We start from the raw sequence: 26,333 nt of genomic DNA on the forward strand, positions 1-26,333 counted from the left end.
AATACCATTCCTCCCCGCCCCACAACCCTCTTGACTGTGCCTCAGGGCCCTTGCACTAACGATTTCAACTCCCTCACTGCTTTCCACAGGCTGCCTCAAGTATCTCCTCCTCAAAGTGGCATATTTTGACCTCTTAAATTAAACCTGCAACTCCCATCACCACCTCATCCTCCCACCATAAAATTTATGCCCCTTGAACAGATCAAATAATTTATAGCTTGCTTCTCCCCACCCCCCAACCCCCTACCAGTGCTAGGGATCAAACCTAGGGCCTCACACATGCTAGACAAGTTCTCTACCATTGAGCTAAATCCCCAGCCAGTCTTCTGGGTTTGGGTTGGGGTTTTTTTCCAGGACTGGGGGCTGAACCCATCGCTTCACAACCAAACTACATAGACAGCTGTTTTTTTAAATTCTGAGACAGGGTCTCACTAAGTTCTTCTACCCAGGCTGGCTTCAGGTTTGCTATCCTTTTGCCCCAGCCTCCCAGTCGCTGGGATTACACCACCATACCTAGCTAGTCTAGGTTTTGTCTACCATCCCTACGACTCCACCTAGACTGCAAGCTCCGCAAAAGCAACACCCCCTTGCACCCACAATAGTGCATAGCGCAAAACTCGAGCTCAACAAATGCCTGCAAGGCCAAGCACAGTCCAGCCGCCAGACACTAGTGGATGCCACTACATCTGAAAACATCATGAACATCAAGATAGAACGCGAGGGCTGGGACTGTAGCTCAGCGGAAGAGCGCTTGCCTAGCACATGGGAGGCACTGTGTTCCATCCTCAGCACCACATTAAAATATTAATTAATTAAAATAAAATAGTTCAGCACTGGAGCCCTAGAACAGCATGCCTTCCACCCCCAGCACCACACACACACAAAAAATTTTTTTCCACTGAGACACACAGCTGAGGCTCAGGCTCTGCAGCTGAAGCATCATGGGTTCAAATCCCACCACTGCTACTTTCTTATTGCCTTGGACTGGTTATTTAACTGCTCTGTGCCTCGCTTTCCTCAACTGTAAAATCAGGTGGGATTTCATAGCTGTCAAGTGTACAGATATGAGCTACTACTCACACCGTGCTCAAGTGGTGTGCACAGTAGTCAGCCCATTCGTTATTATTTTTCCAATGTTTACAGTGGAAGTAGATTAAACCAAAAATAAACCTTGATGACAAAAAGATTTCCAAATACTAGTCAATGATTCACTGACTGGAGTAAGATGTTATTACATAACCCAGTACCTGAAATAATAAAAAGGACCCGAATGTTCAGCGTACCATTTCCTGTTTCACTTTCTACCAATTTCCGTTATCTACACCCTCAGACTTAAAAGGGGAGAACACCAACAGGACATGGTTTTTTTAAAGGCAGAGCTTTTCTCATTCATCACTGGATCCCAGGGGTTGGGCAGGGCCAGGCCAAGGTCAATGTTTGCTAAATGAACAAACAGGCCTAAGTACAGCTCTGAGCCGGCCCAGCCCAGGCCCAGCAGGCTCCTATGTCTGCTGCTCAGTGGCTCCTGCTCAGCACCTTCTCCGCCTCCTCATCCCTAACCAGCGACAGGGAGCATCAGCAGTGAGTCTTCATGGACAAGTCTCAATGGATTGGAAGAACAGGTTCTAGGCTGCCCTTCTTACTGAGAGGACTGACACAAAAATATCAAGCAATAATAGGAGCCGGGTACAGTGGCACATACCTGTAACTTGGGAGGCTGAGACAGGAGGCTTCCAAGTTCAGGGCCAGCCTCAGCAACTCAGTGAGATACAGTCTCAAAAATAAAAAGAACTGGGGATATTGCTCAGTGATTAAAGCAATCCTGGGTTCAATCTCCAATTCCAAAATATAACAATAACGGATAACTGATAATGATAATCGTAGGAAATCAATACTAAAGTCATTTTACCTGCCACCATCAGAACTGTCCTAAACTCACAAATGGGGTACAGGGCAAGGCACTGACAGCTAGGAAGGCTTCATGAACTAACTACTGAATGCCTACTGTATGTACAACACTGGCCACAACAGGGTCCCAAAACACAGCAGCCTCCAGACACCCCCCCCCTTTTTTTTTTTTTTTTGGTTTCAGGGATTGAACTCAGAAGCACTTAACCACTGAGCCACATCCTCAGCCATTTTTTATAATTTTTTTTTTTTTTTTTTTTGAGACAAGGTCTCGCTGAGTTGCTCAGGGAATCACTGAGTTGCTGTGGCCGGCTTTGAACTCACGATCCTCCTGCTTCAGCCTCCCCAGCCACTGGGATTATAGACGTTCACCAGCATGCCTGGCCCCAGACCCTCTTACTGAGAACCCAGTTGGGGTAACAAGATACATACAAGACAAAGGGACGAATTCAGACACTCAAGACACTATAAGAAACTCAAAAGAAGACTTGAAATGTTGAGGTTAGAGGTAGAGCTCAATAGTAGAGCCCTTGCCTAGCAGGAGTGAGGCCCAGTATTCCATCCCCAGCACCAGAAAAAAAGGGGGGGAGAAATTTTGTCAACATCATTGCAAGTTAGGTGTCATGAAGAACTAGCCCTGAGCCACTAGCATAACAGTAGCAATCATTCATTCAGCAAGATAAGGTACGGGGCTCACTCAGGCCAGGGTCAAGCTGGAGGGAGAATCCCAGAGGATTGACTAGAGCAGAAGACAAGGTAAGACAAGGTCAGACAAGGTCCTTGAAGGCCAGAGGTCCTGAAGGCCAGAGATGGTCAAAGTGCTTGTCACCCTGTATGGATCATAAGAAATCACACACTATTCTGGCCTCAAAAATGAAATAAGAGGGCACACAACCACAACGGAGCTGCCTCTTGACAAAGAAGCTAATGAAAATGCTTGTTTGGTTCCTATGCCATCACCACTTTACAGTCAGTGTGCTGAAGGAGAATCGGAAGAAAAAAATTCTATAAACTCAAGAATTAAAATCACAGTTTTCATAGGGCTGAGGACTTAGCTCAGTGGTACAGAACTTGCCTAGCATGTACAAGACCCTGGGTTCAAGCCTCAACACTGCAAAAAAAAGAAGACAACAATAAAACTTATCTATATAATCACAGAACACAAGTACTGAGTTATCTGTACTGGTTCAGCCCCTTCAAAGCAGAAAAACTATTTATATCCTATATGGATGACATCTATGGGTCAGTTGAGAGACCACCAAAATGCTAGGCAATCTACATCAGGTGCTAAGTTCAAGGCACATAATCATCACGAACCTGTCAAATCAGCACCATCACCACCACCACCACCCCCACACACAGACATACACTTTGCAGGTAAGAAAACGGAGAACAGAGAGATGAACTGAGGCTGGAAATGTAGTTCAGTGATAGAAGCTTAGCATGTGGAAAGCTCTGGGTTCAATCCCCAGTGCGCACTTGAACACATACACACACAAAGGTAAATTAACAGAGGTAGAAAGGATAAGAGCCAGGATTCATACCCAAGAGGCCTGACAGTTCCTGACAATTCAATCATTATATATGGTTTTATTAATGATGAGTCATTCAAGTTCCTAATCATAACTACATCAGGAAAAGAAAAAGAAAACAATCAACAGGAAACACTTCCAAAACAAATAACTATATAAACAGTGTTGGCAAAGGTTAGTATTATATTTATGGAATGCCACCATCTCTCATGTTCCTATTCTGCCCATCATTGTAACCCTTAGGTTCCAAAGGCATCTCTTAGCCTTCTTAAATGAAAAGAACTCAATCTTCTAGTTAATTAAGCCAAAAACCCTCAAACACCTATAAACATTCTCTTTTCCACATACTCTCTATGACACACAATGGAACCTTTTCGAAGAAATTTCAAAAACACTTTTAATTCTTAAAAATAACTTTCTCCCAAACTCTCTGCAGCTGAGACATACATATATCCCTTATCCCTGCCCAGGTATATGCAGAGTAAGATCATTTATAAAAAGTGTACATATAGTAAAGATGGAGTATTTAGAAAATTATTTCAAACACCAGTTTCACTTTCATTACAGCTGATAAAAATAGCTCAGCTATAAATGCGTGTATAGTGAGTATTCCAGAAAGACAACTTCTCAATTCTAACAGTTTTTTATCAAAACAAACCATTACAAACAAAATCCAACTAGAAAGTAAGCATTTTATAAAACAATTTTGAGCCTGTAAATAATTCATTTTATCACAGACCTTAACATTCCAACTCTGGGCACAATGACTACAACTAACACCATAACAAATGAGGGTCTACAATTTACTTCCCTTTTAGTCTGTGCTGGATTCCAACCTTAACCATCAGAGGTGGACTACAACTGAGTAAAAATACAAACGCACATAGACACCAGTTGCTTCTTAACCAGGGTAACATTCTCAATTGATAAAATGAGGGAGTTGAGCCAGGTGTGGAGGCAGAAGGATTGCATGAGTCCAGGAGTTCGGGGCCAGCATGGGCAACACAGGGAGACTCTGTCTCAAAAAACAAAAACAAAAAACTAGTGGGTTTGAGGGGGAACTTAGACAGCTACTGGCATTCAGGGAGTAGAGACCAGGGATGATGCCCAACATCCTGTGACAGTGAGGACAGCTCCCCAAAACAAAGAATTCTGAACTAAAAAGTCACTCATGTCACTGCTGAACAACTCTTGAGACAAACATATATATTTTTAAAGCAAATTCATCAAGCGTTCAGTGTGGTTTTCTCAGTAGGGTTATGAATGATTCCTACTTTATTGTTCTTCTTTCTGTATTTTACTATGTATTATTTATAATGGGGGGAGCCACTTGGGAGTAAACTTTCAGTAGAAGGAAAGATGATTTGCTGATGGGGCTTTTTCTCAAAGGAATGGTCTCATGCAGCCTGCTAGCGTTCAGGAAAGGTCCAGGAAATTTTTCCTCTAAAATCACCTCTCTGCCTTCAAGCTGTTATTCATTAGCCCTGGTCAAAAATGAATATTCCAAATATCTCAAAACCAGCTTTCTCAATGCTTCACATAGAGAGGAGAAAGCTGAAATGTAAAACTGCACAGCCTCCCAAGTGAGATTATAGGTAGATGTTCCGTTTTTAATGCTGCCACCAATATGGGAAGTAATGAACCTTAAAACTGCCATACACAAGCTGAATACTCTTATCATTCAACACACACCCTCGAAAATACATTTTAGTCAACAACCAATTAAAAAAAATTTTTTAAAGTTAAAAAAAAAAGAAAATACATTTTAGTCATTAGTGCTGCTAGTGAAAAACGGTCAACAACATTATATTTACATGGGTACTTTTGAAGTAAGAATTTCTGGTACAAGCTAAACCTTAAAAATCAACACCAAAGCTTCACAGTACTTTATCTATAGCAGCAGGAAACCCATGGTGCTACAGATTCCCAATAAAATGTTAGTAATTATTTTTCCACATGCAATCATCACATAGGGGGAAAAAGAGAAAACCTGAAATTCAAGTTCATAAGTGGGTGTATTCTAACAGGAATTAAACGCACTTGGAGAAAATCCAAGATTACAATCCTTTAAAGTCACATCTTCATCCCAAAGCTACTTAGCACTAATGGGAAGCACCACTCACTAATATTTATGAAATCAATGTTTCTGCGGTCTGCAACCTTCCATCCACTTGCCATCCACACGGCACCAGCTCAGACAGAAGCAGAGTAGACCCAGGGCGAGGTCCCTCATCCACCGGGACCACTGGCCGGGGAGGAGCCCGCCCTTCCCGGGCGCAGCAGTCGCTGGCCGCAGCCCTGCTGAAGTGGCCAGGCTCCCACCTTCCGAACTTGGGGCGGGCCAGACTAACGCCTGTCACATGGTGCGGGAGGTGGCCGGGAGGGCCACCGTTGCCAGGTGTTCAGGCTTGGCCAACCGTTTATTTGCCTTGCAAAGTGGCCCGAGCGTCTGTGCCACTGGGGGGCCAGCGGCCTCCGGGCCTCTCCTCCCTCGCACGCCCACCCCTGTCCTGTCACCTGGTCGTCCTCACCTGAGTGGGCAGTAGGAGTTCCCCTTCTTCTGCCTGCCACAGCTCCACCACGTTCGGCAAGGGCTCGATCGCTGCACCGACACCAAAAAACACACTTAATGCACGGAAAGAAACGCTTCCTGTTTCCCTTCTCGTCCCCAGTGCCACCCGCCTCCCCAAAACAAGTCTCCTTTTCCTTCTTAGAGCCAGGCCACCCGAGGGGCGAGCCCAGGATGAAAACACAATAGTCGGAGCGTGAGCCGGCGGCCCCTCAGACGGAAAGATGAGGGCGTGCAGGTCGGGGCACTAGCGCTGGGGGGACGAGGCCACCCCACCGGACACTCGGGGCTGCGCAGCCCGACCATCTGGGTTGCGATCCCCAGGCAGCCAGGCTCCGGGGAACAAAGCTGCAGGAAGCCGGGCCGCGGCGGGGCACCAGCGCGCGCCACACAAAGCGGGGGCTGCGCCCCGGGCGCAGGGGCCCGCGCACAAAGGCTCCGGGACGCGCGCGGCTAGCGGTCCCCGAGCCCCGCGACTCCCAGCGCTCGGGCTGGACGGGGGCGCGGGAGGAGACGCTGCGCCCGGAGAACCGCAACAGCTTTTCCTCCCGCTGCTGCCCCTTCCCCTCTCCTCCCCGAGCCTTCTGATAGATTTAAACAGTTCCCTAAAAGAAAGAGAAGGGGGGGCGGGGTGGAGAGGGAGAGCGAGCCCGGCGGCGCGAGGCTGACCTTGTCCCTGAGCCCCTCCCGGGCGACAGCAGGGCAGCAGGACCTGGAAGACGCCCAGCAGAAGGTTCACGGCCGCGGCGGTGCGGCAGTAGCAGCCGGGCTGCGGGCGTCGGAGCCCCGCCATGCTGTGCTCGCGCTCCTCTCAGTACTCGCCGCGCTCGCCGCTCTGCTCGCTCGCTCGCTGGCGCCGAGGCCGCCGCGCCCCGGGCCCGCCCCCGCGCGCCGCCCCGCCCCGCCCCGCGCCGCCCCGCCCCCGCCGCCGCCGCCGCCGCCGCCGCTGCCGCAGCTCCGCTCGGGCCGCGCCGCTCGCTCCGAGCGCGTGTGCGCCACAGATAGGGGGGGACGGAACGCGACGGGGCGCGGGGGGACGTGGACAATGCGAACGCACGCGGCGGCCGCGGGCGCCCCGCCCCGGCGCGCAGCACGTGGCCGCAGGCAGGCCCGCAGCGCCTGGTCCGCGGGGGCCCGGTGCTCGGAGCTGTCTGTCGGGAGGGCTCGCCGGCCCGCTTTGGCCCAGGACGTTCTCATGAACTTTCGGATGGTTTCCCCTTTGTTGGCGGCACACGGGCAGCAGTCGGGAGAGTACCCACGGGGCAGGGGGCGGCGGCGGCGGTGGGAATGAGAAGTCGCCCGGCGAGAGACGTCCTACCCAGGGTATTAGTGGAAATAATGCAGTGGTTGTCAGGAAACGCGAGTGCAGCCACATGGCTACAGCCAGTTATGCAGCGAGGATATCCGGTGGCTGCAAAGTCTGTAATTTAGAATAAAAAGAGCTCTCCCAAGACCCGAGAGGCCGACCTCAGCGCCGCGTGGCGGTGGCGCGCCTGGCACAGTCCGTGGAGACTGTCCAGGTTGTGACAGGTGGGGAAGTTTGAGCTTCGAAGACCCTGCAGAGATCCCCTTTGGGAATCAGATTGCAAAATTCTTTCATCCTCTTCAGAATCATGGTTGAGGTTGACGACTTCATAGCTTGCCTGTTTCTAACATTAACAGGATAATATAAGTAAACTTGGAAATATATTTTCTAGTCCTGCTTTAGTATGTCTAAGATCATCTGAGATCTTTTAATATCACATCTATGCCAGTGATGTCACAAACAAGGGCCTATTAAGAAATGGATTTGCGTAACATGGAATGTCTTTGGAGTTAATTTGCTGTTTCCAGGGTAGCTTCTATGAAATTCAGAGAATATGAGCTCTATGGTTTAAAGTGGGGAAGTGATGGGGCACACCTGTATGCTTGCATTGATCCTCTATTCAATTGCTTCTGGTGCCTTACAGTCTAGACTTTGGAAAACTGGTGGTCATATAGCAGGACAGACTGTGGAGAAAAACAAAATGAATTATGGATCCTCTTTCCAAATACAGTACTGTGTACCCAGGCTAACACCTTTTCTGGATGTAACTCCAAACAAACTTAACATTTGAGGAGATGAGCATAAACACAAATTGCCCAGTGGGGGAAAAAAAAAAGTCACTTTGAATTATCTAACTTGAACACCTCCAAGTATCCCTAACTTTTTTTCTACATTCTCTGCTGACATCTTTCTTAGTAAGGCTCTCTGGTCCCATTCCAGTGTATGTGTTTTTGTTTGTTAGTTTTGTTTTTCCTTTATCATTTCACTTCTGCAGGTTTGTATTTGCCCTTTAACTCTGAAGGCTCCCCACTGTATTAAAGGGCCCTCTAATGACAAGAATATTTGCACTGGGGTGGGGGTGAAACGTTGGTCCAGTGCTTGCCCAGCATGTGTGAGGCCCTGGGTTTGATCACCAGCACTGTAAAAAAGAAGGAAGGAGAAAAAGAATACTTGCACAACCAAAGGAGGTAGTAACTGCACCTTCGAGTTTGTTTCCAAATGCAAGTTCTCTTATAAGTCTTCTTATTTACTAAATGTAATTTTTAAGTCTTATGACCATACTAAGAAGGGAAAGCAATCAAACATTGGCAGCCTAACATTTTATTACACTTTTCAATAAAAAGTAATGATGCAAAACATTTTTCCCGATTTTTCAATTATTTTACTAAAATTTACTAATAAAGTCTTCCCCATACTAATGTGTATCACAGTATCAGAGAAAAAAAGAGTAACATTGCTTCGGACTGTATTGAAATCTCTCATTTATTCCTCCACTGAAGGTTTTCAAGGCCAGCCTGAGTTTTTCAAGTTGTGGTCTCATGAACTTTACAAAGTGGGTAATGCTATTTGACTGTTGTTCACAAAGCCAGAAGCATGTATCTGCAGGGCCATGGGGTTGCAGAGGGATACAGGATTACACAGCTGTCTTCTTAGATAAATCTGACCTACTTAGCCTTCTCTGGAGGCATTTTTCATGCTGACTCATGAACAACAGGAAAGTTATGGCCCATTAAGCAGCTTCCATGTTTTGGAGTAAACTTGTCCTCCAAAGGAGAACACTTCTGTCTATTTGTGCTGTGTTTCTATTATTCCCCTTGTCAACAGTAGATACTGTCACAGACTATTAGAAGTAGAAAATTTGGGGATATCATTTAATAGCCCAACTGCCTCATTTTATGGAATAAAAAAACTGAAACCCAGAATGGGTGAAAATATCCAAGCTATAGAACTCCTTTTAGTGACAGTTATATAGAAATATCTATGTGAAATAATGTTTCTGAAAAAATTTTAGATGAGTTAATTTAATATGAAAATTATATACACAAAACCAAAGTGTGGAAGAGACTAGAGTGATGTCTTAGTAGAATGTATCAGTATTATTTTCATACTTTTATTGTGTATCTTGGTTTTTAAAGTTAGATCCAAATAAGCTCAATTTTTTTAAAAGGGGGGCAGCTGGGTGTAGCCCGGTGACAGAGTGCTTGTCTTGTACAAACAACACACTGCAACCAAATGCACATACACACAAGGAAGGGTAGGATAGGTTAAAAAAATTACTAACTTTGCAAATTTAAAAGCAAGTATTGATTTAGCTATTTGAGGGTGGGGTTTTGTTGTTTTTGTTTTCTTTTGACAACAGATAATACAGATGAAAATTAAGCAAGTCTACAAATGTGAATGATGTTTCAACACATCCTACGTAAAACCAACCATGGAGTGTTAAGCCCAAATCACCTATCTCTAATTCAGAGATGATTCCTCAGGGCAGGTCACAAGGTGGTTGTGAAGATTAAATGAGATAATGTATGGTAAGCATTTGGTGTTAGGTATTCAATAAATGCTAGAAATGATATTATCATTTATTCTTATTGTGGAAGCATGCCAAACCTTTCATTAATATGGTCCATTTGATACTGATGATTCAAGTACTTGAATTACCTATTCATTATCATATCTATCACTCAGACATACTGGAAATGGGAATAATTAATGAAAATGTATATGTAACAGCTGTCTGCTGGCCTCCATTTTGGTCCTCCCACCCATGAAAATAACAAAACCAAGTGTTTCATTAAAGCCACTACCACCATCACTGCTGGGACCCAAGTCTCATCAGTGCCCAGGAGGAAAGGCCCAGAAGGGATGGGTCTTAAGCCGGGAAGAAATCTAGCGATTGTGGCCACGAGATGCAAACTGCCCCTGGACTCAAAGGGATCTTTCTATAACTTTATTCCATATCATCTCACAAAGCCTCCCTTATGTGCAATGGATAAGGATTCTCTCCTTTCTCAGGCTCCCCTATTGTGTTAAATAATCATCCCTCACCATGATAGGGCTCTCAAGCAATACGGGGGAGAGCAGCAGCAATCACAGTTAAAAACAGCCACCTTTTTCTATGTTTCTTTATAAAACTCAAAACTGTACAATAAAAATAGTAAAATTTAGTTAGTATATGCATTAAAATTAAAATTTTAAACAAAGAAAGACCAAAAATATTTTTAAAGGGAGGTTTAAACGGGATGACTTGGGTGTGATCCTGGTCAATGTTTAAATACGATTAAGGCTAAGGATGTAGCACGTGGTAGAGTACTTGCCTAGCATTCATGAGGCCCTGGGTTCAACTTCTAGTATGGCAAAAATAAAAATAATTAAATAAATATGATTAAATGAATGCTATATGAATTTTTTTTTTTTAATGTTCACCTTCCCAACTTCCCTTACACCCTGGCTTGCTGTTTGGTGTAGGTCTGGTCAGTGAGATATAAACAGGCTTCTACTGGATTGACTCCAAGAAAAGCTATTCATTTCCTGGTGAAAAGGAATAGACTTAACTAGCACATCTTTTTGTACAGTGTCCTCCCTGCTGGAACACAGAGGTGATGTCCAGAGGTTTGGCGGCCACCATGCAAACCTCATGAAGAAAGTTACATGCTGAAAGACAGTGGAGTGGAAAAACAGAGAAAGTCTGGATCTTTGATGGAATTATGATATTGTATTATTATATTGTATTGTATTATATTGTATTAATCATATATATTATTATATTGTATTATTATATTATTCAGACATCCTGTTTGATAAGCAAAAGTAACCCCTTATTACCCCTTCAAGTTTTCTGTTATTTGTAGTGAAAATAATCCCAAGTGAAAGAAAACAGTCAACTAAAATAGAAATGAAAGTGAACGATGAACATTAACAATAACCAATTGGCTGGGATTGTGGCTCAGAGGTAGAGGGCTCGCCTAGCATGCGTGGGGCACTGAGTTCAATCCTCAGCACCACATAAATACAAAATAAAGACATTGTGTCCACCTATAACTAAAAAATAAATATTAAAAAACCAATAGTCAATTTCAAGGAGACTAACAGAATGTTCACAAAACAAGAAATCAATAAAAATAATACTTATTTTACATGTGCCAATAAAAGCAATTATCATACATTTATTTACATTAATTAAATTAGAAAAATAAGTCAAAGTAACAAAAGTACCTTCTGATTAGATATCTGCAAAGAAACAGTGCTTATCACTTAATAAACTAGCTTATGCTCCAGAGGAAATCAGGCCCATCACTGTGAGTCTGTGTGAATACACTCCTAGCACGCGCCACAGAGCACTGGGTATCTCTGTGATCATTTGCTATGGGTTGACTGCATGCCCCAAAGTTCACACATTGAACTCCAAATACATAATGGTTTATGGAGACGGCAACTTTGGGGGTCATTAGGGTTAGAGGAGGTTATGGGAGCTATATTTCTTTATAAGAAGAAGAGGAGCCAGGCATGGTGGAGCACACCTGTAATCTAGCAGTTTGGGAGGTTGAGGCAGGAGGATCAAAAGTTCAAATCCAGCCTCAGCAACTTAGCGAGGCCCTAAGCAACTCAGTGAGACCCTGTCTCTAAATAAAATATATAAAAGGGCTGGGGAATGTGGCTCAAAGATTAAGCATCCCTGGGTTCAATCCCTGGTATCAAAAAAAGGAAAAATATCTGTTTCGCCCTCCACCATATTATGACACAGAAAGAAGGCCCTCACCAGAAGCTGGCACCTTAATATGAGGCTTCCCAGGCTCCTGCACTGTTAGAAATAAATTCCTTTCTGTTACAAATTACTCAGTCTGTAGTACTCTGTGATGGCAGCAAAAAAACAAAACAACTAAGATACTCCTCAGTCTGTTTTACTGCCTCTCTCTCCTGTATCTAACCTCTGTAAGTAAGAGTCTCTGGTTTGGTCCTCGACGCTCTCTGAATGAACTCATAGAGCCCTGCACCATTAAACGCTACCTGTAGACTGATGAGTCAGATTATGTCGGTCCCACCTGAAGTTCTGCACTCACATATCCAGCTGCCTACTTGCTCCTCTGTCTGAAAGCCTAACAGACATCTCAAGCCCAACATCTTTCAAGCTCTTGATTCCCTCTGTCCAAATTTCCTGTTACATTCTCAGTCTTCCTAAGTTCACGTCAGTGGCACCACCGTCTGCCTAGCTGCTGGAGACAAAAGCCAAGGAGCCATATTTAATTCCTCTTTCCTTTGTACCCTCTAAATCTGTCAGTGAATTCTAAAGTGTCCACTTCCAGAATATTTCCCACATCTATGTTTCCTTCTCAACCACTACCCTCATCAAAGCTCCTTATCCCTCATGTACACTCTATTTTTAAATAAAAAACCTAATTTTAAAAATTATTTTAATTATTTTTATGTGGTGCTGAGGATCAAACCCAGTGCCTCGCACACCCTAGGTGAGCGCTTACCACTGAGCCCCAGCCCCCACGTAGACTCTTATGATTGCTTCCTGTAGTCTCTCTGCTTCCCTTCTTCTACCTTACACCTCAATTGTACAGCAACCAAGTGACCCCTCCCTCCATTGTGTCAGCCTATCTCTGAAGACAAAGCAGCAGGGACAAACTTGGAAACTTCCCTACCCCCACCCCCACCACAATTTCATTTTGCTTGTTTTAAGATGCTTTTAGGATAGTTAGAAAAGTCTATGAAGGCCCAGCTACAGTCATTAAGAGGAAGTTACTGTAGCTACATGTACCTACAAAACACACCCCACCCGTGCACCGTCCTTAGAAATTACAGGCAATATAAAATTTGTCATTTTTTCTTCTGAGTCTCCATACTTTTAGACATATAGACAATAGAGCTTATGACTCTATTAACTTTGGTGGGGGGCAGCTGGAGGATTGGGGATTGAACCAGGGCCTTGTACATGCAAGGTAAGCACTCTACCAACTGAGCTATATCTCCAACCCAAGTTTTATGCATAGTAGCTCACAATCTATAGGGACAATAATCTGTGTGACCTTCTAAGGTAGTAGACTGCATTAATTTATTTAATAATTCATGCTTGTTATTGAAATCTTCTACTTGGAGATTCAAAATGCAGACCAGGAAGTAGAATTTCTTCTCCCTTTTTTTATTCCTTGTTCTTAGAAAAGATGTAGGAATACATTTCAGAATATTGGCAAGAATTGAAAAAGATCTATAAATTGAGTTAATATCTTGGTAGATGATCTTTTATTTTGTGGTACTAGGGATTGAATCCAGGGGCACTTTACTACTGACCTATATTCCTGGCCCTTTTTCTAAAAAAAAAATTTAGGGCTGGGAATGTGGCTCAAGTGGTAGCGCGCTCGCCTGGCATGCATGCGACCCAGGTTTGATCCTCAGCACCACATACAAACAAAAGATGTTGTGTCTGCCGAAAAATAAATATTAAAATTCTCTCTCTCTCTCTAAAAAAAATAAATAAAATTTATGAGGAATCATTGTTTTGTTTTTTGTTTGTTTCTTTTTTTTTCTTTTTAATTTTTTTTTTAATCTTTTAGTTTTCGGTGGACACAACATCTTTGTTGGTATGTGGTGCTGAGGATCGAACCCCGGCTGCACGCATGCCAGGCGAGCGCGCTACCGCTTGAGCCACATCCCCAGCACTCTTTTTGTTTGTTATGTGGTGCTGAGGATCGAATCCAGCGCCTTGTACTTGCTAGGCAAGCGCTCTACCACTGAGCCCCAGCCCCAGCCCCTATTCCTGGCCCTTTTTAATTTGTTTTATTTGAGACAGCATTTCACTAAATTGCTTAGGGCCTCACAAAGTTGCTGATGCCGGCCATGAATTTGTCATATTCCTGCCTCAGCCTCCCATGTCACTGGGATTAAAGGTGTGACCATCACATGTAGCAGAAAACTATTTTTTAAGATCTCATATCAACTATAAAACAAAACCTAGCCCTAGTCTGGGAAGCAAAAGTTATATGTACTTTTTCATCTCTATGACCACTTAACAATCTGAAATGATGCTATTGGAACTCAATTGCTTCTTCTAGAAATAATGATAGAAACTCTCACATAGCACTTATGAGGGGCCAAACCCAGTCCTGGGTACTTTGCATATAAGTCATTTCACCCTTATAATACCTTGGGATGAAGTTACTATTGTTATCCCTATTTTACAGATGGGGAAATTAAAACACAGTATCTTACTTCATCTGTCAGGCTGCTCTAACAAAATGTCAAAGACCAGGTAGCTTACAAATAATAGAAATTTACTTCTCACAATTTTGGAGATTGGGAAGTCCAAGATCAAGGCAGATCCAGTGTCTGGGAAGGGCCCATTTTTCTGGTTCAGAGATGATGCCTATTTGCCGTGTCCTCACATGACAGATGAAGATCAATGGGGTCTCTTTTATCAGGCACTAAAATATTTATGAAGTCTCCACCTTCAAAGGCATTATCTCCTAATACCTAAACCTAGGGGTGAAGTTTCAACATATGAATCTTTGGGGGACACTAACACTCAAACCATAGCATACGGACATGTAAGGACAGTGCAAAACTAGAATTCAAACCAGGACAATACTTCTTAAGAACCCCCCACCTCCCATGAATGAAAAGTTAATGCTGACCCCCCCAAAAATGCAATTGGAAACACCAAACAAAAGACATCATGACACCCCAAAAACTAACAAACCGTATAACCAACTTTGGGTTATGGAGTGTTTCATGGTTCCAGAAACAATCTTATGATCAACAGAGGAAAAGGGAATTTTCTGTCAAGTTCATATGAATCACTATGAACTTGGATCTCCCTAAATCAATACCATATACCAATGTCCACAGCTAGAGATTAGAATCCTCCCAGTAGTATTCCAACAACATTTATCTGACTTGGCCATCTGAATAATCTAACTACAGTCTTGGAAATTCTGCTTCATGACCTTGATCAAGGCCATTCACTTCCACCAGCCTTTTAAAAGAAAGCCATAAAATTATATGATCTCTCAGGTCTTTTCCCTATATAACCTTGAATGATTTTCTGTTCTGACCTGATAGCTTGAAAGCAGGAAACCTGAACTTTTAAAGTTCATCCTTTTTTTTTTAACTCCTTTAAAATCCACTGAGTAAAGCAACTTCACAGCTTCCTGAATCTGCATGCTTTCAAATTACAGTCATGTTAAGTTTGGCACTTAAAGTTCAGATGAAAAGCTGCCAGGTCAGCAGTGGGGAGCCAGATATTAAGAAGGAGGGGTGGTAAAAGGGGACCTGTTCTTTCCTTAATACACCTAGACTGCCAGACTGGGGCCACTTGGCAAAGTTTACACTTGGTAGAAAAGCTCAGTCCCATCTGTGGAGCCTCAGGCAAGTTAGTTAACCTCTCTGTGCCTTAGTTTCTTACCTGTAAAATGGAGATAACAGCCAGGTGGTGGTGCATGCCTGGAATTCCAATGGCTTGGGACTCTGAGGAAAGGAGGATGATGAGTTCAAAGGCAGCCTCAGCAATGGTGAGGTGCTAAGCAACTCAGTGAGACCCTGTCTCTAAATAAAATACAAAATAGGGCCGGGGATGCGGTTCAGTGGTTGAGTGCCCCTGAGTTCAACTCCCTGGTATCAAAAAAACGGGAGCGGGGATAACAAAAGTCTGCCTCAGAGGTTAGGACAGAAAAATGAGTTAGTATATATAAGCCCGTAGAAGAATCCCTGGCAGATAAATGATGATATAATATTGTGGTGGTGTTATTATTTCCTAGATTAAGAAAAATAAAGTAAGAACTTAAGAAAGCAAACATTAAGAGTTTGGATGGACTCTGCAGGTAAAGAGCTCAAGGAATGGCCCATAAAATACTTTGAGGCCAACTTTAATGCCAGGTGATTGTGAAACTAATGCCTTCATACTGCACAAGTGCCTCCTTCCAATTCTCTGATTATAGACATATGAGGTAGTTTGTTTTTACAGTGCTGGGGATTGAACCCAGGGCCTCCCACTTGCTAGGCAAGTGCTCTACCACTGAGCTGCATCCCCAGTCCTACATACACGCAGTTTAAACTGCAGGCTCCCAAGCCATATGGGGTTTTCTAAAACCCACCCCTGACTGAAAAAGGAACACCTTGGGTAAGGTTTGATCTGTCTATCCCCTTTTTAAAAACAAACAATAGGCGCAGGGCATAGTCGTGGGCACCTATAGTCCCAACAACTCAGGATGCTGAGGGAGGCCAGCCTGGGCAACTTAGCAATAACTTGTTTCCAAAATAATAAAAACAGAACAAAAACCTAACAACAATAGGAGGAAACACTTACCTGGGCAGAGGCTAGGTAACTTCCCAGGGCCAGAGAGCTAAGTGGTAGAGCCAGAATTCAAACCAGGCAGGCTGGTGTCTGACTATGTGCCTATGTGCTGGTAAACAGGGCCTTGTGCTTCAACAGACTAAATGCAACGTGTGTGTGTGTGTGTGTGTGTGTGTGTGTGTGAGAGAGAGAGAGAGAGAGAGAGAGAGAGAGAGAGAGAGAGAGAGCGAGCGCAGGAAAGAGAGAACAAAAGTGTACCCTTAATAATTTGATTACTGAAAAGGACATTGTCACAGTGGAAAGGACCCCAGGAAAGAAGCTGTAGAACATGACCAGAGAACCACATGCACAGAAAATTAATTCCATGCGACTCCCAATCCCCCCACCCCGGCTGGCCGAATAGGACACAAGGAGAACAGGATCTATCAGCTCAGAAAGAGAAACCATGCAGGAGGCAAAAGAAACACTGGGACACAACCTGAAGCAAGTCAACTGCCAACAGAAGCTTGGAGGTAACAGCAGGAGGCTTCCCAAACTGGACTGCCGCTAGGGAAGCATGAGGACACCAGGTGGCAGGAGCCAAGGGGTAGAATCACAAACAGCAGGTGTGTTAGCCTCCCGCAGCAACTCAGGCTGGAGGCTGTAAGAGAAGACTCCTGCATCACACAGCAGCGTCCTGAGACATCTGAATTCCCAGAAAGGAGCAAGCAATGCCAAGGTGTGGGAGGAAGAACTCCACCTAGGGGCTCCTATTCCAGTCCCAGCTGGCTTAAAGCCCTTGTCCCCCTCCTTGGGGCCCTCTTTCCTTGTGAGCACATTAAACCAGAAGGGATGTGGCAGAGAGCGGGAAAGTGGAAAATTGAAGGGTAGTAAATCAGTTCAGAAACACTGGCAATCATCAGCGGGTGACAAAATGTGTATGGAGACTACAGCAATGACGGTATTGCTGAATAGCAATTGTGGGGTTTCTCCCACCAATTCTTTGGTGCCAATCCTTCTGCATCAGCCCAACAGATTTGAAGAAATGACCTACCTCACGCCCTTGGAAATTATTTTTGCTGTATGTTAAAGATGATCTCAGGCCAGGAGCTGTGGTGCACACCTGTAATCCCAGCTGCTGGGGAGGCTGAGACGGGAGGATCGAGAGTTCAAAGCCAGCCTCCGCAATAGTGAGGCACTAAGCAACTCAGTGAGATCCTGTCTCTAAATAAAATACAAAAATAGGGCTGGGGATGTGTGAACTCAGAGTGTCTCTGAGTTCAAGTCCCCATATCCCCCCACTCCAAGAAATGATCTCACTCCTGAATTTTTTTTTAATTTTTATTTTTTAGTTGTAGTTGGACACAACATCTTTATTTTATTTATTTTTATGTGGTGCTGAGGATCGAACCCAGGGCCTCGCACGTGCTAGGTGAGTGCTGTATCACTGAGCTACAACCCCAGCCCAGAAGTATATTATACTTATATTATGTTATTTTATTTTGGCGCTGGGAACAGAGTCCAACCCCTCAAGCTTGCTAAACATCTAGCACTGAACTCTACTACTACCTTCAGCTCCTGCAGTTATCATTTTATAATGATTAAATAAATTCACAATAACAAAATAAGTAAATCATAAAACTGAGTACTGGGAAAGATTCAAAGAAGCCCATTCTTACAGTATCAGGGACAGGATGAGATGGTAACCTGAACACAGAATAAGGGCCCTAAAAATGACCATACCCTTGACACAGTAATATTCTTGGAAATTTATTTTGAAAAAATAATTTTAGATGGACAATATTATATAAGATATTTATGGTGGTGTTATTTGTAATAGCTCCAAACTGGAAACACCCCATATAATCCACTAACATACAAATGGCATAGAATACTCTGATAGGGGCTGGGGTTGTGGCTCAGCGGTAGAGTGCTCACCTAGCATGTTCGAGGCCCTGGGTTCAATCCTCAACACCACATAAAAATAAATGAATAAACAAAATAAAGGTATTGTGTCTAACCAAAAAATAAATATTAAAAAAAGAATACTCTGATAGCTGCAATTCCATTCCATTCATATATATATATACTATGTACGTATATACTGTATATGTACCTATATACATACTATATATACTCTGTATATATTCTCTATATAGTTTTATTTTAAAATATTTTTTAGTTGTAAATGAACACAATACCTTTATTTTTATTTATTTTATTTATCTTATGTGGTGCTGAGGATCAAACCCAGGGCCTCACGCATGTGAGGTAAGATCTCTATCACTGAGCTACAACCCCAGCCTATAGTGTTTTTTTTTTTTTAATATTTTTTATTTTTTAGTTGTAGGTGGACACAATATACTTTTTTTTTTTTTTTTAATGTGGGGCTGAGGATAGAACCCAGTACCTCACGCATGCTGGGCGAGTACTCTGAGCCACAACCCCGGCCCTATATATATAATTTTAAAAAATATTGTAAAGATAAAAATGTAGAAAGGAATATCATATGCATACATGAGGTTGGAACACAAAAGACTCCTAGGCAGTGGCATTGGGGAATGATGGAAAACATTCTGGTTTGGGCAGAATATGTGGTCTGTGAAGGAGGAGGGAGATAGAGCTCCCCTTGGAGGGGGTGTGAATGCCAGGATCGACATGCATGAGCTGTATGCATTTAAACCCAAACCCAAACCCAAAAAACTTGGGAGTCCATGGTCATAAGCAATTTGTTTATGCATTTTTCTATCAAATGATTTTTAATTTTCAGTAACAGGAGGGGGGACTTTGCATGGTTGGATAGTCTACAGACTTAGAAGACTATAAAGTGGGGTCGCCTGAATGAAGAAAGTGGGCCAGAGGTTGGAGCTGGTGACCTCACTGGGAAAGGGAATGAAGGACAGGTGCTCTTGGCTCTTGGAATGAGCAGATCTCTCCAGGCATCTCTGAAGCAGGAAACTGGTACACAGGTCAGTGGCTCAAAAGGTGCAGGGATCTGAACAGGAAACAGCTATAACAGTCCTAGTTGTCAGAGGAAGTTGATGTAATGAAGATTAGACTCTGGAAAATTGTTATTCAGATGTTAAGATCAAATACTTCTGACCATCTCTGAGGAATAAACCTAGATAGCATCTTGGAAAGAAAAAACAAGAAGAGGTAGAGAGGATTAGATGGAACGATGTGTGTAGAAGCAGTTTGCCAGTTGGGAAATGTTTTGTGAATGCTCGCCCTTCTAGAAGACCAGAGCTTCACTCTATGAAACATTGCAATGTTTGCTAGAATGTTATTTAATTATATTCCTAAATCAATAGATAAATTTACAAAGTTTTTTTTTTTTTTTTTTTTTTTTTTTTTGAGACAGGGGTCTTGCTATGTTGCCCAGGCTGGCCTTGAACTCCTGGGCTCAAGAGATCCTCCTGCATTAGTCTCCTAAATAGCTGGAACTATAAGAATGCACCATTGGTGTTACTGATTTTACAGTTCCTAGAGTTCTAAATCTGGACAAATGATGGTAAAATGATCATCTTTTTTTCCTACTTGAAGCTATGCTTTTGAACACTTAACCAGATTGACTCTTTCCAGTATATTTTTTGGTGATCTACAAGCCAGCTATAATTAAATTAATCATGTTGTAAATTACGAAGTCTAAAATCACCAAACCCACTATGATTGGTTTAATGACTGTTAAAGTCTGAATGTTTTATTTTGTGTGTGTGTGTGTGTGCTAGGGTTTGAACCCAGGGCCTTAAGCATGCAAGGTAAGTACTCTACCAACTGAGCTATATCCCCAGCTCAGTCTGAGTGCTTTAAATCACATACTCACTCCTTCATTCATTCAGGATAATCATGGGAGATGTTCTATGTCTATTATAAGTAAGGAAATGCAGGAAGGCCTGAGAAAGGCACAGAACATTATAGACTTTAAGAAAAGAAAAATGCAAAAGTAGGACAACATCATTAAATTATTCTTTCTGCTGATCTCAGTGTACAAATAACTTACATCTTTTCAGGGAACAATCTTCAATCTAAACTTTGCATTTGGCTTCAGAAGCCTCCTGAATTATGCTAGCTTCATCATGCACTTGCCTGCACTTACATGTCGCCTGAATGTTCAGCTCCCCGGATCCAAGAGTGCCTCAGGGATATCAAGTTTCAACTCAAGTTGTTTGAAGCCTGTATACATGCTTTCATGCTTTATTAACATGAACACTTTCCATTGATTTTCTTCTTGCTACCATGGAGTCCAGAGTTGCGTTCCTTCTCCAATAGTGTTAAACATCCCCTGTAACATTAAACCCTCATGTATGTGGGTATGTGGCAGTATTTCTAGATAAGAAAAGTAGTGATCTCTGCAAGATACCAGTTTATTCCTGTGATAAAAGTCCTGTTGCATTTTTGATGGCCTTAATTTAGCATTTATCCCCGGGGCTGGATTTTGCATTGCCTTTATAAACACACTCAAGCACAGAAGTACTACGGCATGTGTGAGTGTGCACACACACACAAAAATGAGCCTAGTTCTTTTTAGGCACTTCTCCAGCTGTGAGTTTAGCAAAGCTTGGTGCTAATGGGGAGACAGACAGAATTACAGCCCCAAACATTTCCCCTGCCACTGATCCAGAACATGTGTTATCATATCACACACTGTAAATTGATTCCAAATCCCTGCCAACAGGACACTGTTTGCGTTCCAAACATCCAAAACCCTGGAACGGTGAATTATAAAACAGAAATATGCCATGCTTCCCCCTTTGGTTTGGGGTAAACCTGAGTGTGTTTGCTGTACATTTTTGACTCTAAGAATATTTTTTTTCAGCAAACAGCCTACAAAAATCTCTATACTTTACAATAATTACCTTAAAGATCCCTAGTCCCCCCACTTGTTAATGACTCTTCCAATCTCTTGGTGAAGGCTGGTTATCAGGAAATAAGGCAAGATGGAAGGGCCATTTAAGATAATAAAGTGACTCTCATTCAACTGATGAGAGACATAAACAGTCTCACTTTGATAGTCTCACGGGAGTAGAAGTCTAGGATTTCAAATGTTGTATAAACAGTTGCAAAATCTCTGCAATTACTCTACAAATGAACTCCTAGCACAGATGACAGATGAAAAATAACCATATATTTTCAGTCTTGGGTTACCCCATATGGACGACGTGAAATAAGTCTTTAGGTTAATGAAATTCTTTACCTGAAATAAGTCTGTACATTAATTAAAAACATAGCTAAAAAATGTCTTCATGTTTGTGACAATTGAGGACTAGAAGTAGAAGGGGTTAAAAAATGGGACTAAGTGTCACTAGCAACCTGACATTGGGAATATCTTGGTGATAAGCAGGGAGGTTGATTGAATCTTGTCAGAAGTCCCCAAACCAACAATGTCTGAGGGGGTCCCAACTTAGTTACCATGGTGATACTATTTCATTCTATTAACTTCACTTGACAAGGTCTCCATTGTTTCTTTAAGTGGTGAACATTTAGCCTATTTTTAAATTAACTAAGTTTTTAAATTGGCAAATAAAAATTATATATATTTGTGCTGTACAACATGTTTTCAAATATGCATACGTTGTGAAATGATTGCATTGATCTAATTAACATATGCATTACCTCCCAGACTCATTTCTGGTGGTGAGACACTTAAAATCTACTCTTAGACCATTTCGAGAATACAAAACCCAACACTTCCTCATTAGATCCTAAGAAGTAACCACATATGAGCACATAGGAACAGAGAGGTCGTTAATACTTTGTAATAAATTAGCTAATGCCAGAGGGTGAATTGCCAGAGTATGTAGTCAAACTTTATGGAAAAGGGTTCTGCATATTTTCAAATGAAATCTCATTACATATGTAAGAAAGCTAGCGCAATAGTGGCTTGGCCTCCTTTCCCCCAACTTTATTAGCCAGTACCAACTAATAAATAAATACAACCTGGCTAACTGCGCACTGACCCCAAACCATTTTGAAGAGAGTCTGGGATCAGAGAGACTTGACTCTGTTCCCCTCAGGAGGCCTGACTTCCAGGATCAGCTTACGGTCAGCCAGCTGAGGGACTTCAGGCAAATCACCAAAAATGGCAGTGTCTCCAGACCTTTAGCAGTATGATGAGAAGTTGAAAGATTTTCTAGGTTTATTTCTTTGATCTTGTTCATTTCAAACTGTGTAGAAAATTAAAACAATGATGTTTGAAGGAGGAACATATAAGACCAAAATAAAAGAACTCCTACCTTACATAATTTTAAAAGGTGTCGTTATGTCTACGGGGGAGAGGCAGTCCATAAGACTAGGCAAGAACAATTCAAGTTGGTTTACATATCACAGATATTTTCATTTCCTGAAAAGTCAAATTATGAATAATAGCTATAAGACTTGTTTTAAACCATGTAGCAATAAAAGTGGATTCTTCTTAAATATTAAGACATGAGTATACATACTAAAATTTTTTCTTGAGAAATGTTCTCCTATGTTTCTGTTTATTCAGTTTCAACTGATACAGGGGCTGTGGTAGAGCACTTGTCTAGCATGCAAGAGGTCCTGAGTTCAATCTCCAGCAACATCAAAACAAACAAACAAACAAACAAGGAATCTTTTTAAATAGATCCATGGGCAGCATTTTTCTGTAAAATGCAATGAGTCTAAGCATCTGGACTCATGGAACTGGGTTCCAAGTCAAGACACTGGAACTTTCTAGAAGGAAGGAGGTCTGCTCTCTAGCTGGCTGATATGAGAGTTGTTTTTGTTTTTGTACCAGGGATTGGTACAAAACCACTGAGCCACATCCCCAGCCCTCTTTTGTGTTTTATTTAGAGACAGGGTCTCACTGAATGGCTTAGGACTTAGCTAAATTACTGAGGCTGGCTTTGAACTCCCAATCCTCCTGAGCCACTGGGATTATTGTCGTGTGCCTCTGCATCCAGCCTGTTACAAGAGTATTTGAGCAATGTTTTATAGAAGGGCTAGAGACATTTCCCCTTTGAAGAGGGGGTTATTGGTGTGGTACAAGTGGCAGACAGGGACGGACACAATGTTTTTGGTACGTGCGCTTGTTTTGTGGTACTGGGGAATGAATACGGGGCACTCTACCATGGAGTTACACCCCCACTCCTTTTTATTTTTTATTTTATTTTTTTTTGGTGTTGGGAATTGAACCCAGGGCCTTGTGCATTCGAGGCAAGCACTCTACCAACTGAGCTGTATCCCCAGCCCTTCCTTTTTATTTTTTATCTGGAGACAGACAGGGTCTTACTAAGCTGCCCAGGCTGACCTGGAACTTGCAATCCCTTGCCTTGCTCTCCTGTGGGGCTGGAAATACAGGTATGTGCCACCATGCCTGACTTGACAGAGTTTTAAATAGGAAGGCCAAGGTAGGACTCATTAAAAAGATGGCACTTGAGGGCTGGGGATGTGGCTCAAGCGGTGGTAGCGCGCTCGCCTGGCATGCGTGCGGCCCGGGTTCGATCCTCAGCACCACATACCAACAAAGATGTTGTGTCCGCCGAGAACTAAAAAAAAAAATAAATAAATATTAATTTTTTTTTTTAAAAAAAAGATGGCACTTGAGCAGTGTACCTTGCAACTGTCTGGGTGAAGAACATTCAGGCAGAGCACAGCCAAAGCCCAGCAGCGGGGGGCCGGGGGTGACTACGAGAGGCCAGTCTGGCCAGAGTAGTGTGAGGAGGAGAGTTCAGAAGAGAAAGCAGAGGACAGAACAGAGCATGTGTCAGCACCTCAGAGGCACAGAATAAGTCACAGAAGGGTTTTAACAGAGTACATTTCGGGGGATTCCTCTGGCTGTCACGTTGTCATTGAAAACAGGCGTGTGAGGGCAAGAATGAAACAAGGAGACCTGTGAGGAGGCTAATGTCATAATCCACGCCAGAGATCACAGTGACCTGGACCAGGCACAAGCACGGGCGGGCTGAGCAGGAGAGAGATCCTAGGTATGTTCTAAAGGTACAGTTGACAAGGCCTGATGTGGTACACGAGGCAGGCTAGGGAGACAAGAATGGTCGACTCCAAGGCTTTTGGTGGGAACAACAAGAAGAGGAGAGTAGTCATGAGCTAATATGGCAACAAAATGAAATACCTAATTTCTGTTTTAGAAGAAGGTCTATTTGCTAAAATGTCCACCCTGTCACTCCAATTATCATTCTGATTTGTATGCAAGCTCTCTTTGGGGGTTGCCCCCATTCTTCCTGTCTGTGGTCGCCTACCTCCCCTTCTCTCCTTCTGCCCATTTGAACCCTGCCCATCACTAAAGGGTTAGTTTGCTTTCCCATAATCCTCTAGGATACCGCTGGCATTGCCTAAAAACGACGCATCTGTCAACTTGCAGAGAGGTATTCCTCACTCCAGAAACGCCAGCTCACCTCTTACAGGGCCAGAAGCTAAAGACCTTATGAAAAAAAAAAAAAAGTGTCATTTCCATGTATTAGGGACCTGTTGTTGAGTTTTAGACAATTTTTCCTAAAAGGCCATATCACCAGCAAAGTACTTCAGCTCTTGCCTTTAATGACCTATCTGTAATGAAGTTTTTTTCTTTTAGATGTAGATGGACACAATACTTTTTTATTTATTTATTTTATGTGGTGCTGAGGATTAAACCCAGTGCCTCACAAGTGCTAGGCAACTGCTCTACCACTGAGCCACAACCCCAGCCCCTGTAATGATGTTTTTTGTTTGTTTTGGTACCAGGGATTGAACCCAGGGGCGCTTAACTACTAAGCCATATCCTCAGCCCTTTTTAATATTTTATTTAGAGACAGGGTCTCGCTGAGTTGCTTGGGCCTCACTAAGTTGCCGAGGCTGGATTTGAACTTGTGATCTTCTGTCTTAGCCTCCCTAGTTGCTGGGATTACTGGGAGGCACCATCATGCCAGGCTGTAGTGATGTTTTAATGGGATGATATTCATGAGGAACTGTTGAGTTGGCTCCCTTAATAACTATTTTTTCCATTAAGTTCTTACATTCTTCACCTTCTAATCCTTTTACTCATCTTCTTCACCAAGGATTTACTCACAAATGGCTTCCTCAACCTTTGTCAACAGGACCTTTACCACTTGTCACAATCCAGGCCTGTGCTGTGCCTTTAGGCCCTACCTCACTCACCCTGCCTGTGGCTCCTCCTTTGGTCACTGACAGAGACAACTTGACCATTCACATCACAAAGTCTTCAGCCAGCTGGCATGGTGGCACATGCCTGTAATCTCAGAGGCTCGGGAGGCCAAGACAGGAGGATCTCAAGTTCAAAGCCAGCCTCTGCAAAAGTGAGGTGCTAAGCAATTAGTGAGACCCTAAATAAAATACAAAATAGGGCTGGGGTGTGGCTCAGTGGTTGAGTGCCCCTGAGTTCAATCCCGGGTACCAAAAAAAAAAAAAAAGTCTGCAGACATTTCAACACAGTTGACAATAAAAAGGATTTTGAAGGCTCTATTGTTTGATGCTCTGACTCAAGCATGTCCTTTGGCGTGGGGATGAGCTCCTGCACCTGAAGATTCATGTGCAGACATTTCAAGAGCTGTAGAGAAACTCCTGGATGAGCTGATTCTACAAAAGTGCTGGCATTGCCTAAAACGATGTATCTGTCAACTCCCAGAGAAGTAATCCTGAATCTGAAAGTGCAAGCTCACCTCTTACAGGGCCAGAAGCTGAAGGCTTTATGTAAAACAAAAAACAGTGTCATTTCCATCTACTAGGACCTGTTGTTGGGTTTTAGATAATTTTTCTAAAAGGGAAAAAGACAAT

General features: G+C 43.0%; 1 protein-coding gene across 5 annotated transcripts in view; it reads right to left on the reverse strand.

The window, feature by feature from the left end:
- The window catches only part of TMEM131L (transmembrane 131 like), a 168,119-nt gene extending 161,234 nt beyond the window's left edge, over window positions 1-6,885 (reverse strand). For 2 of the 5 annotated variants that reach the window (XM_081303975.1, XM_081303974.1), the window contains exons 1-2: window positions 6,679-6,881; window positions 5,972-6,042 (exon numbers count right to left, since the gene is read on the reverse strand). In XM_081303975.1, the coding sequence (XP_081160101.1) occupies window positions 5,972-6,042; window positions 6,679-6,802 (195 nt within the window). In that variant the 5' untranslated portion in view covers window positions 6,803-6,881. Of the gene's footprint in view, window positions 1-5,971; window positions 6,043-6,678 lie in introns of all 5 variants that reach the window. The other 3 variants (XM_081303980.1, XM_081303977.1, XM_081303976.1) reach the window with 3 other exon arrangements.
- Between the last annotated feature and the right edge of the window lie 19,448 nt (window positions 6,886-26,333).

The sequence above is a fragment of the Spermophilus citellus genome (assembly GCF_964194105.1).
Source record: "Spermophilus citellus genome assembly, chromosome: 8".
NCBI lineage: Eukaryota > Metazoa > Chordata > Mammalia > Rodentia > Sciuridae > Spermophilus > Spermophilus citellus.